Below are 19,541 nucleotides of genomic sequence, written 5' to 3' on the forward strand. Positions count from 1 at the left end.
ATTTGCTACCAAATAAACCTGTTGGACTTTAACCTGTTGTTAAAAATCTTCCTGTGTTTACCCCAGTCCAACGCCGGCATCTCCACATCATGTTAGAACATGAGAAACAGTTTTGAATGACCTCCGGTTTTGTGGGGATAAAAAGTGGGTGACAAGCCAGGAATGCACAAGGCAGGCACAAGAGTGATTAGTATGTTTTTTGGGCAATGACATGAATTGTCATCTCCTCTTTGACATTAACACTCAGCTGCCAGTCATAAAGACAATGAGACCATTTGTGCCTGTAACCACAAATGCAAGATCTGCAAAACTTCTGAAAGTGCAGACAGTGAACTTACCCCAGAGTAATACATCAAATCACACCGTGAAGCCAAGCAACAACCAGAAATAAACCAATATGTGGCAAGCACGCGATTGAAAATGGAAAATGTGACTTGGAAGTGCTGGACCCTGATTTATACATTGTGTATATTAATGTCTTGACTTAGAATGCTTGACATGCTCTAGCCAGCAAGCAACTTTCCCTACCAATATTGTGGACGGTGAAATTCTAGTCAGAAGTCTGTGCATTTCCTGTCTGTTACATTGGGGGCTTAATGGGATTGCTTTGCACCTGAAGATGGACACTGACCAGAATTTTACCATCCCGCCTGCCATGGGAATCGGAGTAGGCGAGGGGCGGACCCATGGAAATGTCTGTTGACCTCCGGTGGGACTTTATAGTTGTTTCGGGATGAGCAAGGCTGTAAAATCCTGCCGCCTTATTTTACAGAAAAGATTCACCAGAATGTTGCCTGGTACGGAGGGCATTAGTTATGAAGACAGGTTGGAGAAACTTCGTTTGTTCTCATTGGAACGACGGAGGTTGAGGGGGCAACCTGTTAGAATTCTACAAGATTATGAGGGGCATGGACAGAGTGGATAGTCAGAAGCTTTTTCCCCAGGGTGGAAGGGTCAAATACTAAGGGGCATAGGTTTAAAGGAGACGGAGGAGGCAAGTTCCACACACACACACACACGTTGGTGGGTTCCCGGAATGCACTGCCAGGGGAGGTAGTGGAAGTAGATACGATAGTTACTTTTAGGGGGCATCTGGACAAATACATGAATAGAATAGAGGGATATGGTCCCCAGAAGGGTAGGGGATTTTCGTTTGGGCAGCACAGTCGGTGCAGGCTTGGAGGGCCGAAGGGCCTGTTCCTGTGCTGTAACTTTCTTTATTTTAATCCAAATTTCTCATTCATGACCACATAGGCCATTGCCTTATTATTAATGGATCACTTATCTGTTCCTAAAAATAAATCTTGCGAGTGAAAATTCTGCTGCCATCCTTGAGATTTGATATTTCAGTTCAAGTGCTTCTGGTGGGCAATTCTCTGCACACTGGGAGCAAAGACTGTGCTAAGCTTCAAACATACACAGCACACTGCAATCTGGGAAGTACTGCACCAACTACTTGCAAGATCTTCCTAAAATTGCAAGGTACCACAAATTGAATTAAACAGACGGTGCCATACAACAAAAATTTAGAGACAACATTTACTGGGTATATGCCTTAAAATTTACCGTCCAGATTAGATTAAAAATGAAGAGCAACAACAAAGTGCAAGACAAAGTTCATTTGTCGGAAGTGAGAAAGGTCTTCACACTCAAGCAGTGATGTGGTTAAGAAAGAAAGATAGGTGGTTAAAATGAATGTCTGCTTTACTTATTTAAACAATAATAGATACCAGCACAATTTAAAAGAGGTTCTAGAATTAATTCCTGCCTTTTTCTTGTTCTATAAATTTTGTTTTCTTAGTAAAATGTAATGATTTGGCATCATCTAAGTTGTAGCAGAGTAATCTGAAATCAAATCCATCACATTGTGAATTATGAAGCAGAATCATAATACTGCACAGAAGGTGGTCATTTGGCACTTTTTAAACCTGTCTGCTGGCTCTTTGAAAGAGCAATCTGATTAGCCCCATTCCCTGGACATTTTCACCCTCCAAATAATTATCCAATTCTCTTTTGAAAGTTTTATTATTGAATCTGCATCCATCACCTCGATCAGAAGATGGATTCCACATCATAAAGCTTGCCAGGTGGGATTTGATATTTGCAAATTGGGACTGCTGCGATTCTGCACATGCATAAAATTTGGCGTGATGACATACAGTCATGTTCCTCACTGGTTTCCCATGATATGGTAAGCTGCCGAGTGCTGAAATTGTCAGCCCACCACCATTTGCAATTCATTAGGGGGGCAATAAGCTTGTTAATAAGCCAACACACCCAAATATTACACACCCGTGCCATAAAGTGGTGGGCCATGGGGAATCTGCTTTTTCATTTGAGGTGAAAAAGCAGGAAGGAAGGGGAGGGTTGAATCCTTCGAGGTGTCCTGTGCGCATCAGGAGCAACCTCTCCAAGATGATAACCCACCTTTGTGCCTCCCCACCTGACCTCCAACTCTTTCCTCTCCCCCTCCCCCCCCCCACCTTTCCCACGATGCCCAAATCCTTCCCAACTTACCTGAGTCCGTGATTCATTGATCTCGTCATTGTGATCCCAGCAGTAGCCACTGTTGGGTTCTGATGGTGATGGGACTGCCAGAGTGGCCGGACAATCAGATTGGCGAGCAACTCTTGAGGGTAGACTTCCTCCAACTGTGGGCAAAAACCCCACTCTGCTTGATTAAGCTACCTGCAGCATGTTAGGGATGCAGCAGCCTTTTTTTAAAGACAGGTGATAGCACCCTCCCCTGTAAAATCTCACCTCTTCACTTGCCAATTGCCTTAAATTGGTCCTCAGGTTGTGGACCTTTCTGCCACTGGGCACAGTTCCATCTTACTCTACTCCTAAACTCCTTGTTCTCTAGTTTCTCTCCAACTCCCCTCCATGTTCATCTTGTCCCAAAGACACATCTACAGGCAGCAGTGACACAGGAGTTAGTACTGCTGGGACCCAAGTTCAAATCCTGGCTTGGGTCAGTGCCTGTGTGGCGTCTACACATTCTCCCCACATCTGCATGGATTTCCTCCCCAGTCCAAAAGACATGCTGGTTAGGTGCATTGGCTGTGCTAAATTCTCCCTCCATGTACCCGAACAGGCACTGGAGTGTGGCAACTAGGGGATTTTCACAGTAACTTCATTGCAATGTTAATGTAAGCCTACTTGTAACACTAATAAATAAACTTACTGCTCCCTGGTCTCCATTTTAAATAAATTGGCAATTTCTCTTCCTAGTTTACCAAGTTAAACCAATTTGTTAATGGCTCTCTCCAGTACTCAGGGACCATCCTTCCCCATCTGATCTGCTGTCCCCTCTCCTCAAAGCAATTTTTGTCACACCACCATCCTTGCAAACCACTGTCCCATCTCAAACATCCTTTCCCTCTCCAACAAAAGGGATGTTCACCTTCAAAATCTGAGCCCACCTTTCCCAGAACCTAATTGTTTGAATCCATCCCATCATACCTCCACACCACCACAGTACCAAAATGGCTTTTAACAAAGTCACAAATGACATCCTGCCTGATTGAGGCAAAGGTAAACCAGCCTTCCTCATCTTTTTAGGCCTGTCTACAGTCTTTGACAGTTAACCACACAATCCTCCTTCAAACCTTTCCATCATTGTCCAGCTGAATGGGACTCCATTCACACCTATCTAATCTTAGCCAGAGAATCACTTGCAGTGGTTTATTTTTCCATTCTCTCACTGTTACATCTGATGTTCCCCCAAGAATCTCTCTTTAGCCCCCTTCCCAATTCTCATCAACATCACATGAAAGCATACTTCAGTTTTTATATGTGCACAGATGATACCCAGTTCCACATCACTACCACATCTCTAAACTCCTGCACTGACATTAATTGGAGGAATTATTAATTCCTCCAACTAAATATTTGAAAGACTGAATCCATTGTCTTCAATCCTATTACAAAGCCCCCCTTTCATAGCCACTGATTCCATCCATCTGTCTGGCAAATGTCTATGGTTAACAAAACTATTCACAACCATGATATATTTAACTCCAACATGAGCTTCCATATCTGCACCATCTCGAAAGCTGCCTATTTTCACCATAGTAGAATCACCCAACTCACTCCTGCCTTGGCTCATCTACTACTGAAAGACTCATCCACGACTTTGTTACCTCGAAACATAATTGTTCCAACAATTATGTTCCTGGCAACAATAATTGTTGTACACAGTAAGAAGTCTCACAACACCAGGTTAAAGTCCAACAGGTTTATTTGGTAGCAAATACCATTAGCTTTCGGAGCGCTGCTCCTTTGTCAGATGGAGTGGAAATGTGCTCTCAAACAGTGCACAGAGACACAAAATCAAGTTACAGAATACTGATTAGAATGCGAATCCCTAAAGCCAGCCAGGTCTTAAAGGTACAGACAATGTGGGTGGAGGGAGCATTAAACATAGGTTAAAGAGATGTGTATTGTCTCCAGACAGAACAGCTAGTTCTGTTCTGACTGGAGACAATACACATCTCTTTAACCTATATTTAATGCTCCCTCCACCCACATTGTCTGTACCTTTAAGACCTGACTGGCTTTAGGGATTCTCATTCTAATCAGTATTCTGTAACTTGATTTTGTGTCTCTGTGCACTGTTTGAGAGCACATTTCCACTCCATCTGACAAAGGAGCAGCGCTCCGAAAGCTAATGGTATTTGCTACCAAATAAACCTGTTGGACTTTAACCTGGTGTTGTGAGACTTCTTACTGCGTTCACCCCAGTCCAACACCCGCATCTCCACATCAACAATAATTGTTCCCAGCAGACTGCTCACATTCTATACCAGTCCCAAATTACAAGTTCTGCTTCTTCATAAACTATCTTTATTTCTTTGATCCAACTCCACATACAATTCTCCACCAACACCCAGTGCCACCTATGGCCCCTTTATATATCAGTGACTTCTATTGAATAATTGACATCAAATTAGGACTTAATTGGAAGGTCTGTTAACCCATTCCAAACACCACTGACCGCATACAATTCTCTCTGCCTCTCTACCTTTCTTCTTTAAAACCTTCCTCTTGACCAAGTATTTGGTCATTTGTCCTAATATCTCCCTACGTGGCTCTGTGTCGAATTTTGCTTTAAAAGTCAAAGTGACATTAAAGGACACGATGTAAACACAGGTTGCCTTTGTTGGTCATGATTTTGAGCACCACTGTTAAATCCCCCCCCCCTAACCTTTTCTGTACCAAGGAAACCAACTCGTTTGCTAATTTCTCAAATGTGAGAAGTTGTGACTGCATATGCAGTTTGACAAAAATAGCCCACTTCAGCAGGTCTTCAAGCCCTTTTATCAAGACTTGAATCTTTTAGCCAAGTATTTCAGAGTTCTTACTCATTTTGTATTCTCACCTTGCACTGGTTCTCGGTTTACACTTTAAAAGTTAAATTATCAGACTGTTTCTCATGACCTGCAAATGTCTCACTTCTTGGAATTTGTAATTTTTTTGTATCTCAAATTACCAGAACTGTAAACTCACCTTATGTTAATATACTGCATAAAGCATATTGTGTTCAGGTTTAAAGATTTGAGCAGTCAGTATTTGCAGTGTATTAGTACATGAACATTATAAAGTCTTGGGTGAAACATTATAACATTATAAAGTCTTTATAAACTTTATAAGTGTCTTTAAAAGGTCTTTATAACTTTATAAAGTGAACATTATAAAGTCTTGGATGAAATTTTCCATTTCATGGGTCCGAAAGTTGGTGGGACTCCCAACAGGCAATGGATAGTTTGTCATGCCAAATTGACTGCTTTCCAGCTCATTGTTTATGCATAAGCAAGCAGCTCATCGAATCTTGTGGAGGGGCAGGCTGAGAATCATCTGCCCTGTCATTATCTCATGGGGCTGGAGGTCCCACCCTCATTGTTAATTAGGACTCACACACACACACATTCAGTCTCCGAGCCCAGGACTTGTAAGTGGCACAATGGCCCCAAGAAGAAGCAAGCCCTCTGCCCTACGTTCCACGATAGCTCCCTGGAGAGATTTCTCCAGGCAGTCCACGATCAGCAGGAGGTCCTTTACCCTTGTTATTGAAACTGGAATTCCACCATCTTCTCCATGCTGGTTTAGGAGGAGGTTGCCAGGGAGGTGAGAACCCGTGGGCCACAAAAGAAAGCTACCGTGTAGTGCAGGAAGAGAATAAGTGATCTCACCCGCTTCTTCAAGGTAAGTCAATCTTCTCACTCTTAAATTACACTCTTGTTAAGCTATCAGACATTCGTAGAGTTACAGTGCACAGGAATCTTGCACACGAGCAGCAGAAGGGACATCACTGCTGATTCTATCACACACACTTTAACATCATCATCTCCTGTGGCATCCTGCACAGGTTGCATCTTTAGTCCTTACTGCGGACACTCAGCACACACAGCAGGCATGCATGCTTATGATCTGCTCTTTCATCCACAGTGCTCATAGTCAACCCCTCTGTCTTTATGCAGGACAAGATCGTCCACAACAAGATGGAGAGATCCCAGACCTGAGGGGGATGCTGGAGTCGAGGTACTCACTCCCTTTGAGGAGCCGGCCAACAGAGCTGGTTGGTGAAGAAAGGGACCGTTCCTGTACTGAAGGCGAGATCGGCGTCTCCCAAAGAGCAAGGGAGGGTTAATCCCCCCACCCCAGTCACTCTATTCACTGCACCCTCCACCAGCACAGATGTGCGCACTTCAGTGGCTTCTACTCCTGGAGCAGGCTCAGGGTCACTACCTGGTGAGCACAGCACGGAAATGTGTCCAGAGCAAGCAGGGACTGTGACGGTCAATGTCTCCAATATGCGGAGGACTACTGAAGGCCAGACCCCTGTTCAGTCCGAGTCTGATGAACCCTCAGAGAAATATTGGGACTCCAAAGACATGCAGGGGAACAGCAGGCAGGATTGCCAGAGGCCTTCGCCTGATAAAAATGAAGGATGGAGGAATCATTCCACGTTAAGTCTGGTGTCGGGACTCTGATATGCAAGTGCATTGACATCACCCTTGGAAGAGTGGCGGCCACATGGAGACCCTGGTCCAGCAGTTTCTGCCAGATGTATCCAGACTTGCACACCATCACTGTAGCCATGAATGGGATCCATCAGTGGCTAGGTGAGAGGAGGACAGGGCATCTCAATCTCCCTCCAGTTGCTCCTCTTCCTCAAGGAGTCAGCGAGGGGCCCTGGGGCATCCACAGGAAGGAGCGCATCAACGGGACACCCTGGGGGCCTCCACATAGGGCTCTCCAAGGGTATCCGGCCCCTCCAAATCCCCTCTGCCTGTGACCCCATCAACTACAGTTGGTCAGCCCAAGGAGGGTGCACCTGCCCCTGAGCAAGAGATCCTTATCAGACTGGGGCCCTCCAGGTCTCGGGCCTTCAGAGGATGATCTAGGTCATCTCAGACATTAGGGTGTAGCAGTCAGTAAACTGCCTCCACCTTTGCTGCAGATGTCAGAAATATACCTAGACATAGAACATAGAACATTACAGCGCAGAACAGGCCCTTCGGCCCACGATGTTGCACCGACCAGTTAAAAAAAAAAACTGTGACCCTCCAACCTAAACCAATTTCTTTTCGTCCATGAACCTATCTACGGATCTCTTAAACGCCCCCAAACTAGGCGCATTTACAACTGATGCTGGCAGGGCATTCCAATCCCTCACCACCCTCTGGGTAAAGAACCTACCCCTGACATCGGTTCTATAACTACCCCCCCTCAACTTAAAGCCATGCCCCCTCGTGCTGGATTTCTCCATCAGAGGAAAAAGGCTATCACTATCCACCCTATCTAAACCTCTAATCATCTTATATGTTTCAATAAGATCCCCTCTCAGCCGCCGCCTTTCCAGCGAAAACAATCCCAAATCCCTCAGCCTCTCCTCATAGGATCTCCCCTCCATACCAGGCAACATCCTGGTAAACCTCCTCTGCACCCTCTCCAAAGCCTCCACATCCCTCCTGTAATGCGGGGACCAGAACTGCACACAGTACTCCAAGTGCGGCCGCACCAGAGTTGTGTACAGTTGCAACATAACGCTACGACTCCTAAATTCAATCCCCCTACCAATAAACGCCAAGACACCATATGCCTTCTTAACAACCTTATCTACTTGATTCCCAACTTTCAGGGATCTATGCACACATACACCTAGATCCCTCTGCTCCTCCACACTATTCAAAGTCCTCCCGTTAGCCCTATACTCAACACATCTGTTATTCCTACCAAAGTGAATCACCTCACACTTCTCCGCATTAAACTCCATCCGCCACCTCTCGGCCCAACTTTGCAACCTGTCTAAGTCTTCCTGCAAACTACGACACCCTTCCTCACTGTCTACCACACCACCGACTTTGGTGTCATCAGCAAATTTGCTAATCCACCCAACTATACCCTCATCCAGATCATTAATAAATATTACAAACAGCAGTGGCCCCAAAACAGATCCCTGAGGTACACCACTTGTAACCGCACTCCATGATGAATATTTACTATCAACCACCACCCTCTGTTTCCTATCCGCTAGCCAATTCCTGATCCAATTTCCTAGATCACCCCCAATCCCATACATCTGCATTTTCTGCAGAAGCCTACCATGGTGAACCTTATCAAACGCCTTACTAAAATCCATATATACCACGTCCACTGCCTTGCCCCCATCCACCTCCTTGGTCACTTTCTCAAAAAACTCAATAAGGAGGGTAAATTTTCCCGTTCCACCTGCTACAGGTATCTTCGCGGGCGAGGAGCGGACCATGGAAAGGTCCGTTGACCTCGGGCAGGATTTTACAGTTTCGGGGTGGGCGCGGCTGGAAATGTCCACCCAGGGTAGCATTAGAAAATTAAGAAGTACTGAGAGCACAATGATGGCACGGGTACTCGCTGTATATACTTTGCTCATGTGTAAATATATTTTGCTTTTTTGCCTCAAAATCTCAGGCAGTGAATGACTGTTCCATGTCATAGAATAGAATCATAGAATCCCTACAGTGCAGAAGGAGGCCATTCGGCCCATCGAGTCTGCACCGACCACAATCCCACCCAGGTCCTATCCCCACATATTTACCCACTAATCCCTCTAACCTACGCATCTCAGGACTCTAAGGGGCAATTTTTAACCTGGCCAATCACCTAACCCGCACATCTTTGGACTATGGGAGGAAACCGGAGCACCCGGAGGAAACCCACGCAGACACGAGGAGAATGTGCAAACTCCACACAGACAGTGACCCGAGCCGGAAATCGAACCCGGGACCCTGGAGCTGTGAAGCAGCAGTGCTAACCACACAGACAGTGACCCGAGCCGGGAATCGAACCCTGGAGCTGTGAAGCAGCAGTGCTAACCACACAGACAGTGACCCGAGCCGGGAATCGAACCCTGGAGCTGTGAAGCAGCAGTGCTAACCACTGTGCTACCGTGCCGCCCATGTGATGCAATGTTCCAAGGACTCCAAGTGCAATAGATGTCCCCTCAAGTATCTCCCATCATGTCCCTCAGGTTTATGGTGTCTCACTAAATCTCAGCTCAGTCACCTTTATGTCCCAGAAGTGACATGAACAAAGCCAGTTGTTCTGTGAACAAGGTAGTTGAAAAATTCATATGTAAGACTTGCATAAGGATCATAGAATGTTGCCTCATGAGTATAGATTTTGGAAAGTTTTTTATTATCCTGATGCTGTTATACTGAGGTCTGTTCTCTGTGGATGTTATAGGTTTTAAACGTGACCCTCCTTGAAGTCTTTCCAGCCAAGTGAAATTTTCAATGGCCTCCATGTAACGACTGACAGGTTTGGGCATAGGTTGCAGTGTAAGTAATCTTGGGGGAACTTAGCCTTTTATGTTAGCTTGTAGTGTTATCTCATGACCACATTTACAGGTAAGCTTTACCCCTATAATAGTTCCCACTCTCCACCTGCATGATGCAGAGCAATGGGCCGATTGGCACTTAGCGTGACATCACGCCAATGAGGGGGAAGATTCCAGGAGGCCGGAAGATGCTGTGCGGGAGCAGCTAAATCCTTTTAAATCTGATCACTTTTACGTAAATGGCTTTGTGCCGTCTCTGGGCATGAAGCCAATCTCGCCAGCAAAACAGGGCCAAGAGGAAGGTTTTTTAACCTCGCTCACGATCTTTCCAGCTCACCGTGCTGATCGACTGGTGCGGTGAGCCGGTAAGATCACGTCTCTTACTTTTTGGCTATGGCTGATAGGATGCTTCAAATCCCACTGGTTCACTGTATTTTTGTTTGGTATTTCTGGATGTCACCAAATTTCACCTGGACCTTGTTTATCTTCTCTCTTATTTGGGACAGCATTGATGCTGTGGTTAATCTGCTCCTGGGCAGGAAGTCAGTGAGAGTCGTCCAGCACAAAAAAAGCCCTTCAACCCATCGAGTCTGCACCAACAACAACTACCATTAAAGTCGTGCTAATCCCATTTTTCAGCACGTGTCCCATATCCTTGAATGTTATGACATTTCAAGTGCTCATCCAAATACTTTTTAAAGGTTGTAAAGTGCGTGGGGCCCTTGATTATGTTGGCTGCTTTTCTGAGGCAGTGGGAAGTGTAGATGGAGTCAATGGGTGGGAGGCTGGTTTGCGTGATGGATAAATTAGGATTTATTCAAATAATGGGCTTCGTTCACACCCTTTGTAGTTTCTTGCGGTCTTGGTCAGAGCAGGAGCCCATACCAAGTTATGATACATCCGGAAAGGATGCTTTCTATGGTAAATCTGTAAAAATCGGTGAGCCCATTCAAACACAAACCTCAGTCCCCAGACATCTTTGTTCATTTTATTTCAGCCCTAACATTTCACCTGTCCTGGATCGAGGTTGTAGCTAAATGTAAAGGCCGCCTGTCCGCCAGCTGTAAAAATAGACGGGCTATATAAAATAGCTTTCAATTAGCCCCTTAATGGGCTTAATTGCCTGCTTAATTGTCAGTGGGCCGCTTCCAACTCTGGCTTGGGCCTACCGACTGAAATTTCATATGATGTCAGGACATACGCCCAACATCTTCTCACGCAATTTCATGTGCGTCCAGGCAATGTAAAATTTTGGCAACTATTAGAATAGCATGGTTGAATCAAGGATTATTAGCTGCCAAAGCTAGAGGCTTCATCCTCATACCTGTCACCTGTTTCTTCATACCTGTCACCTGTGTCTTGTACCAAAGACCAAATTATTAGGCTGTGTTCACTTCTCTATCTTCCTGTTGTGACCTGGTTGAATTACACACAATTTGTAGCACAGAAACAGGCCATTTGGCCCAACAAGTCTACATCGGTCTTTATGCTCTACACCCGGTTGAACAGTTTTAGATTTGTAAAAAGCTAAACAGAGACATTATTAGGGCTTTTAAAATATATTTTATGAGAAACTTGTTGAATATCTTTATACAGAATTACATATTTGTGCATAAACAAATTAAACAGTATTTTATACTCCCAGATCACAAGATATAAATATATACAACATGGAATCAAATTTGATCCAGACCAGAGGTTCATTCTCAAACCCCGTTTATCAAGCATAACGCATCAGTAAATCAGAGAAATTCCAGTAAATATTGGTGAAAACAGCCATTCCTGCTGTTCCTTCAAATTAAAATTATACAATATACAATTATACATCCTTTTGATCCTTTTTATTTTATAAAGGATACATAGTTGTTGTTTCGGATACTCCCGATATAGGTCGTGATGTCTCACACTCAGTTTTCAGATACCCGGCCAATTGTTTTTGACTGATGCACCCAGTATCTTTTAAAATCTTCAGAAAGCTATTTCTAAACTTTACTCCAAGAAATACATAAAGAATAGGATTGAGACAACAGTGTACATACGCAATACTCTCTGTGACAATAATTGCATAGTCTACATTTGCAGAGTATTCACAACTCGCATTTTCTTCATTGTAGATCTGTAGAGTTTGCACCAACAAGACAATGTTGAATGGCAGCTCACAAATCACAAACACAACTACAACTGCAACGATAATCTTTAATGATTTATGCTTCTGAAACCCCTTGGCTTGGAGCAGAGTTTTTGCAATGATTGAGTAACAAATGATCATGGCTATAAAGGGTATCAGAAATCCAACTACCATCTGAGTTACACGCACTCCCATTTTAATTATGTTGCCTGAATTGGGAGGATAATCCATTTTACAAATAATTTTATTCAATGGATCAATTTTTGTTTCGCTTAATATGAATTCTGGAAGAGCTAAAATGATTGTAAACACCCAAATCCCTACACAAGTGAGCACGCTGCAATTTTTTTTATGTTTATTATTGAGTGTTTTTGTTGCTTGAACAATGGCTCTGAACCTGTTGATGGTCACAGAGGTGAGTATTAGCATACAGCTGTAGAGGTTGACAGTGTATGTCCCATTCACAATTTTGCACATATATGTTCCAAATATCCATCCAGAGTATCCGTCAACTACCCAGAATGGCAGGGTGCAGAGGAAGAGCAGGTCAGCAATCGCCAGATTCATCATGTAGACATCAGCCACAGTCTTCAGTTTCTCATAGTAAACATATGTCACAATGACCAAAGAATTCCCCAGCAGCCCAGACACAAAGACGACTGAATAAACACAGGGCAGGAAAACCTCTTTGAATTCTCCAACTTTGGCTTTCTCACAGAATGTTGAAGACAAATTAAAGGGGAATAATGTGCTGTTATCCTCATAATATTCGTATTCTGTCATAATTGGAGACCAGGAATCGCGTCTGCGAAATGCACCTGAAATAGAACACAGGACCATGTGATGTACAACAATAGACTCTGATCTACCTTTTCCAATAGGCTTGTACAATTATCTCAGTTAATACAAAAATAAAATTAGGATTTATTCAAATAATGTGACTGCATATGTTAATCCTAACAATGCGGCATGATCTCACAAATTTAATTCTTACTATTCTATAGTATTCTATAACTATTATGTCACCTTTCAAACTAAAGGAATAAAAGTAATTGTAGTTATGTTTTAACGTTTCAAAAATAAATCTTCTTAATGCATACTTTTTAACGACCAACCTTGAAAATAATCTATGTAAGAACTTACCACAATTCGGGGAAATTCTGAAACTTTGGTATCAGTAGTTGAGACTGTCAGCCTTTGGAATTTTAGAATACCTCACTGCTGCATGTTGCAGGTAGTTTTAAACCAAACCCAAGGCTGACTTGATGTGTCTTTTATATGTCGAAGTTCAAAGCAGCAAGAGCTGCTTTCAGATTACTTTCCGGTTCCTCTGCTGCCACAAGTTTGGTTTGCAAATTGATACATATCAACCTGCGTTGCATCCTTCGCACAAGCCTCATGCTGTCAGTTCACTGCAAATAGAAACGTCAACACCAAATCCAGAGCAGAATTTTAACTATTCAATTTTATTTGTATCTATTAACAGAAATAATTATGAATCTTGTATGTTCATTCTAAAATCTTATTCATTGAGGGGAATCAATTTATTGGACACAGAGGATTGGAGGATAGCGAATGGGGGGAGTTATACAATAAATGGCAGAGCCATCAAGAGTATAGAAACACAGAGGGATCTAGCTGTGCAAGTCCACAAATCCTTGAAGGTGGCAGCACAAGTGTAGAAGGTGGTGAAGAAGGCATATGGTATGCTTGCCTTTATAGGACGGGGTATAGAGTATAAAAGCTGGAGTCTGATGTTGCAGCTGTATAGAACGCTGGTTAGGCCACATTTGGAGTACTGTGTCCAGTTCTGGTCGCCGCACTACCAGAAGGACGTGGAGGCTTTAGAGAGAGTGCAGAGAAGGTTTACCAGGATGTTGCCTGGTATGGAGGGTCTTAACTATGAGGAGAGATTGGGTAAACTGGGGTTGTTCTCCCTGGAAAGACAGAGAATGAGGGGAGACCTAATAGAGGTGTACAAAATTATGAAGGGTATAGATAGGGTGAACAGTGGGAAGCTTTTTCCCAGGTCGGAGGTGACGATCACCAGGGGTCATGGGCTCAAGGTGAGAGGGGCGAGATATAACTCGGATATCAGAGGGATGTTTTTTACACAGAGAGTGGTGGGGGCCTGGAATGCGCTGCCAAGTAGGGTGGTGGAGGCAGACACGCTGGCATCATTTAAGACTTACCTGGATAGTCACATGAGCAGTCTGGGAATGGAGGGATACAAACGAATGGTCTAGTTGGACCAATGAGCGGCACAGGCTTGGAGGGCCGAAGGGCCTGTTTCCTGTGCTGTACTGTTCTTTGTTTGTTTTTGTTATGCACAACAAAGTCTCACGATAGGGCAGTTTTAACAGATTAAAACAATAATATGTTTGAGTGATGTTAGTTGAGAGACAAATATTGGCCAGGACATCAGGAGACTTCCCCTAGTCCACTTTGAATTTGTGACATGGAATTTTTTATGTCCACCCGAGGAAGAGAAGATGCCTCATCTTTCAGACGGAAGCTCAGACAGCGTAGCATTTCTTCAGCACTCCACGTTCAAGTTCCTGGAGTTGAGCCTTTCTGGCTCGGAGGCAAGAATGCTACAAACTGAATTACAGCTCACACCACGGTGTTTCTTCAGTGGCTAAAACTTGATGATGTAGATACGCCCGAACCTCCATTGAAAACCCTTCTGATGGCTAAAGTGAGTGACTCCAAGCAGCATTAGGCTTGGGCGGGCCTGACTGCAGACTCATGGCATAAGAGTCGGACCCGTTTTGCTGTGCAGCACTGAAAAGGGGGCAGTGATGGAGAGGGTTGTGGAGGAACATGCATGCTGACATTTTGAGAGATGAGAGCTGGTTCTTCCATAATGGCAGCAAGGTCACTCTCAACATTCTTGTGGCTATGCCCAACAAGATTGCGTTCAGGATTTCTTGTCATTAGCCATCCCACAATCAAGGTGACAACAGTGAGAACTTGCAGCTCTATGATGCTGGGCACCACTGGGGTATTGATAAAGCTGACCATTTAATCTGTATTCGACAGAATGGTTTTGATGCTCTGTGAAGCATTTGCACAGATTGGAGCTGGACTCCCCCATGCTCTGCAAGGTTGTGTGTACGTTGGCTGACAAGTTGACTAGTGCAAGTAGTATTTCCAAATATCTACCCTTCGGTCTGTCACAGCATCTAAGTCATCTGCAGCAGAACTACTAAACTATATTGCCTAACGCCCAGCGCTTTCACACCTGCAGTTGGTGAATTATCATTTAAAGACCCTCTCCTCTGGTCTCTGAAGCAGGTGTGGTCATAGTCTCTGAACTGGTGCATACAAGGAACTTGACAGTGCATTCTTGGAAAGACTGGTCTCCTCTGGTGTGCATGCTATCTAAACTGAAAGAGAGGAACTCAGGTTAACTTTCAGTGTGAAGGGGAGTAGCGAGAAAGAGTGCTAGAAGCAGTTGTAATTTGTCATGTAGAGTGTCTAGGGATAAATAGGGAAAAAGAGGATAAAGTATGAAGAAAATCTAAATGCCTCTCCTCCAGACTGGCAGTCACCTTGACCGTGACTCTGTTCCAGCCTACGAGCGCCGGCAGCAGCATTCTTAAAAGGTTTGTAAATAGACCCGGTGTCTCCCACTGGCAGTGTTTTGTCTGGAATTGTGAGTGATCGTGTGCTGCGAGAGAGAGGAAGTGTGTTCGTGATAGTGCCATATTTCCTTTAAATTTGATTATTCTAATGCTCTACACTCTAGCTATGACTGTAACACCACATTATGCACTCTCCTTTCCGTCTCTATGAACGGTATGCTTTGTCGATATAGCATGCAAGAAACAATACTTTTCACTGTATACTAATACATGTGACAATAATAAATCAAATCAAATCAAAATCACTACTGGCCAGCCTTCCATGTTCTACTCTTCACAAATATTGGCTCACAGTTAAGACAATTTTATAATTCACATGCTCGTTTTCAAATCATTCCATGTTCTCACTCCTCCCCATCTCTAGAACCTCCTCCTGCCCCAAAATCCTCTGAGATATCTAGTTCACCTCTAGTTCTGGCTTCTTGAGAATCTCTTATTTTAATCGCTGCACCTTCATCTCAGGTTCAGGAAACACAACTTGGGGAAATCCCGGACTTCACAAACCTGAACTCGTCACTTCATTGCATACCCACCATATTTTCATCTCCTAGAGATGTGGGTGGAAAAGGCTTGGGTCAGCTGCCCCCTAGGCAAATGCAAGGTAATGTTGAAGGAGTGCAAGTGCCAAACCAGGCTGGTTAGTAGGCCCATCTCAATTGCCAGCGACATTGGCCCAACTCTCCACAGGGTCCTTCACGTGACCTTCACCCCTACTCTGCCACCTAGCCCCTCATGCCTCCTCCTGTCACCCGGGTCACCTCTATGCCTCCTCATATTCTTATGCCCGTTCATATTTCTATTTCCTCTCTGTGCCCCCCCCCCCCCAACCCCCCAATGTATCTCCATAACCACTTATTCAGTATACATTATGGACAGACCTCAGGAGCCATCTGCTAGTAATGGGAACCCTTTGAAATAGGTGTGAAAAAACAAACATCTAACAATCAAACATATGGTCATTCATACTGCATAGAATAAAAATACTCAATTCCACTGAAAAAATGTTAATCCCTTAAGTGACCATTATGTTGTACAAACACACAAACAACTTCTTAGCAAACCCTGCAAACAGATAATCCTATTATAACCTCTTAAAATTGTCAATCAAACAATGCCGTCAGTCCCCTGAACAATGTATAAACAAATCCCCCACTGAACCAAGTGCTTCAGAAGCTTTAGAAACTCAGCCATGCAGCCATAATGGGCTCACCATTAGAGGGCTCACCAGCTAGAGTCCATTATTAAAGAGGAAATAACAGAGCACCTGAATAAGAATGGTTCGATCAAGCAGACGCAGCATGGATTCATGAAGGGAAAGTCGTGTTTGACGAATCTACTGGACTTTTATGAAGATGTCACTAGTGCGGTTGACAGAGGGGAACCGGTGGATGTGGTGTTTTTAGATTTCCAGAAGGCGTTCGATAAGGTGCCTCACAAAAGGTTGCTGCAGAAGATTGGGGTACACGGAGTTAGGGGTAAGGTGTTGGCGTGGATTGGGGATTGGCTATCTAACAGGAAGCAGAGAGTTGGGATAAATGGGTGCTTTTCTGGTTGGCAGTTGGTGACCAGTGGCGTGCCGCAGGGATCGGTGCTGGGGCCTCAATTGTTTACCATTTACATAGATGATCTGGAGGAGGGGACTGAATCTAGGGTATTCGAGTTTGCTGATGACACGAAGGTGAGTGGGAAAGCGAATTGCGTGGAGGACGCGGAAAGTCTGCAGAGAGATTTGGATAGGCTGAGCGAGTGGGCGAGGATCTGGCAGATGGAATATAACGTTAGCAAATGTGAGGTTATCCACTTTGGAAGAAATAATAGTAAATTGGAATATTATTTAAATAGAGAAAAATTACATCGTGCGACTGTGCAGAGGGACCTGGGGGTCCTTGTGCACGAATCGCAAAAACTCAGTCTGCAGGTGCAGCAGGTGATCAAGAAGGCGAATGGAATGTTGGCCTTTATCGCGAGGGGGATAGAATATAAAAGCAGGGAGGTCTTGCTGCAACTGTACAAGGCACTGGTAAGGCCGCAACTGGAGTACTGTGTGCAGTTTTGGTCCTCTTATTTGCGAAAGGATATATTGGCCTTGGAGGGAGTGCAGAGAAGGTTCACCAGGTTGATACCGGAGATGAGGGGTGTAGCTTATGAGGAGAGATTAAACAGATTGGGTCTGTACTCGTTGGAGTTTAGAAGGATGAGGGGTGATCTTATAGAGACATATAAGATAATGAAGGGGCTGGATAGGGTAGAGGTGGAGAGATTCTTTCCACTTAGAAGGGAAACCAGAACTAGAGGGCACAGCCTCAAAATAAGGGGGGGGCGGTTCAGAACAGAGTTGAGGGGGAACTTCTTCTCTCAGAGGGTAGTGAATCTCTGGAATTCTCTGCCCATTGAAGTGGTGGAGGCTTCCTCGTTGAATATGTTTAAATCAAGGGTAGATAGTTTTCTGATCGATAAGGGAATTAGGGGATATGGGGAGCAGGCGGGTAAGTGGAACTGATTCGCTTCAGATCAGCCATGATCTTGTTGAATGGCGGGGCAGGCTCGAAGGGCCAGATGGCCTACTCCTGCTCCTATTTCTTATGTTCTTATGTTCACCTATCAAAACAAATTTAGACAGTGGAGCCAATTGAAATTGAAGGGCCTGATTTTTTTTTCTAAATTTAAGCAGCAGTCTATTTTTTTAGAAGTTAAAGTTCTCTGGGTATGTGAATCACTGGTCAAACCAGAACAGGATTCCCAGGTTCTGCTTTCTATAGTTTTGAATGCATAATAGTATTTTTTCCAGTTGGAAAAGTATTCTAATGGAACTCAGCACTTATCCAGTGCTGTACAGTGTAATGTCAACTTAACTTTGCAGGACAGAACCTTATGTTCAATCATTCTAGTAAAAACAAATCTATCATATAAGGCCACAAAGATACCTTATGTGATTCAGTATCAAATATTGCTTTATAATGCTCCTTCAAGACCCACCCAACATGTTATTATGTTAAAGGCTGGTATATAAATGCAAGTTTTTGTGTTCAAAGCATGTTTCTATGATTGGTATTATTCGTATAAGCTGGGGAAGCAGTTATAGTTCAATGTCAAGATTAAGAATTCATTCCACGGCTTCAGCTAATGCAGTTTGAATGGTGGTGATGCCATCAGGAATGGATCTCAGGCCAGAAGTTCAGGATACAGGCAATAGTCTGTCTAGAAGACCACAGTCTCAATTTGAGCTGTTCCTAACATTCCACTTGTGAAACAAATAACGACATCTTCCTTGGCCCATCTTCATGTGGTTAAGGATTGTCCAGATTTTCTGTGGAAGTTTGAAACCTGGGACTTCACCGTTCAAGTCAAGTTACCGGGTCACAGTTGGTGATGTTTTCAGTCAACCAGGAGATGTGCCGTCAAATTCTATGAGTGAAATAGAAAGAATGCAATGTGTGAGAACTGAAGTCTGGTAAAGTGAAGGTTGCAATAATGATGAGTGTGAGAGTCTGAGGAGGATGCGTTGTCGTGAAGTGTTCTGCGATTAATCTAGGATAGTGAGAGGATAAGGGGAGGGGAATCTTGAGGTAGGTAGGCTGTAGGTGATAGATATCACAGCTGATAGTAAGAGATAGTATACTATTTGCCCGAGGTGTTGAGTGGGCTGCCCAATGCATCCCCCACAACTGGTAAAATGCCACCGACAACAGGTTGGTGACAGGCATGGCACCCATCATCCCATGATGTGGAGATGCCGGCGTTGGACTGGGGTAAAAACAGTAAGAAGTCTAACACCAGGTTAAAGTCCAACAGCTTTATTTGGTAGCAAAAGCCACTAGCTTTCGGAACAGGCTGTTCCTTCGTCAGGTGGGTGGGAGTTCTGATCACAAACAGGGCACAAAGACACAAACTCAATTTACATGAATAATGATTGGAATGTGAGTCTTTACAGCTAATCAAGTCTTAA

General features: G+C 44.0%; 2 protein-coding genes across 6 annotated transcripts in view; one reads left to right on the forward strand and one right to left on the reverse strand.

Moving 5' to 3' along the window:
* Positions 1-19,541, forward strand: part of fyco1a (FYVE and coiled-coil domain autophagy adaptor 1a) — a 159,202-nt gene that overhangs the window by 76,550 nt on the left and 63,111 nt on the right. The window lies entirely within an intron of this gene.
* Positions 11,366-13,195, reverse strand: LOC144479836 (C-X-C chemokine receptor type 6-like). Its single transcript, XM_078198821.1, has 2 exons — positions 13,092-13,195; positions 11,366-12,766 (listed from the first exon to the last, which is right to left on the reverse strand). The coding sequence occupies exon 2, from the start codon at positions 12,729-12,731 to the stop codon at positions 11,667-11,669; it is 1,065 nt and encodes a 354-aa protein (XP_078054947.1). The 5' UTR covers positions 12,732-12,766; positions 13,092-13,195; the 3' UTR covers positions 11,366-11,666.

The sequence above is a fragment of the Mustelus asterias genome, chromosome 2 (genome assembly GCF_964213995.1).
Source record: "Mustelus asterias chromosome 2, sMusAst1.hap1.1, whole genome shotgun sequence".
NCBI lineage: Eukaryota > Metazoa > Chordata > Chondrichthyes > Carcharhiniformes > Triakidae > Mustelus > Mustelus asterias.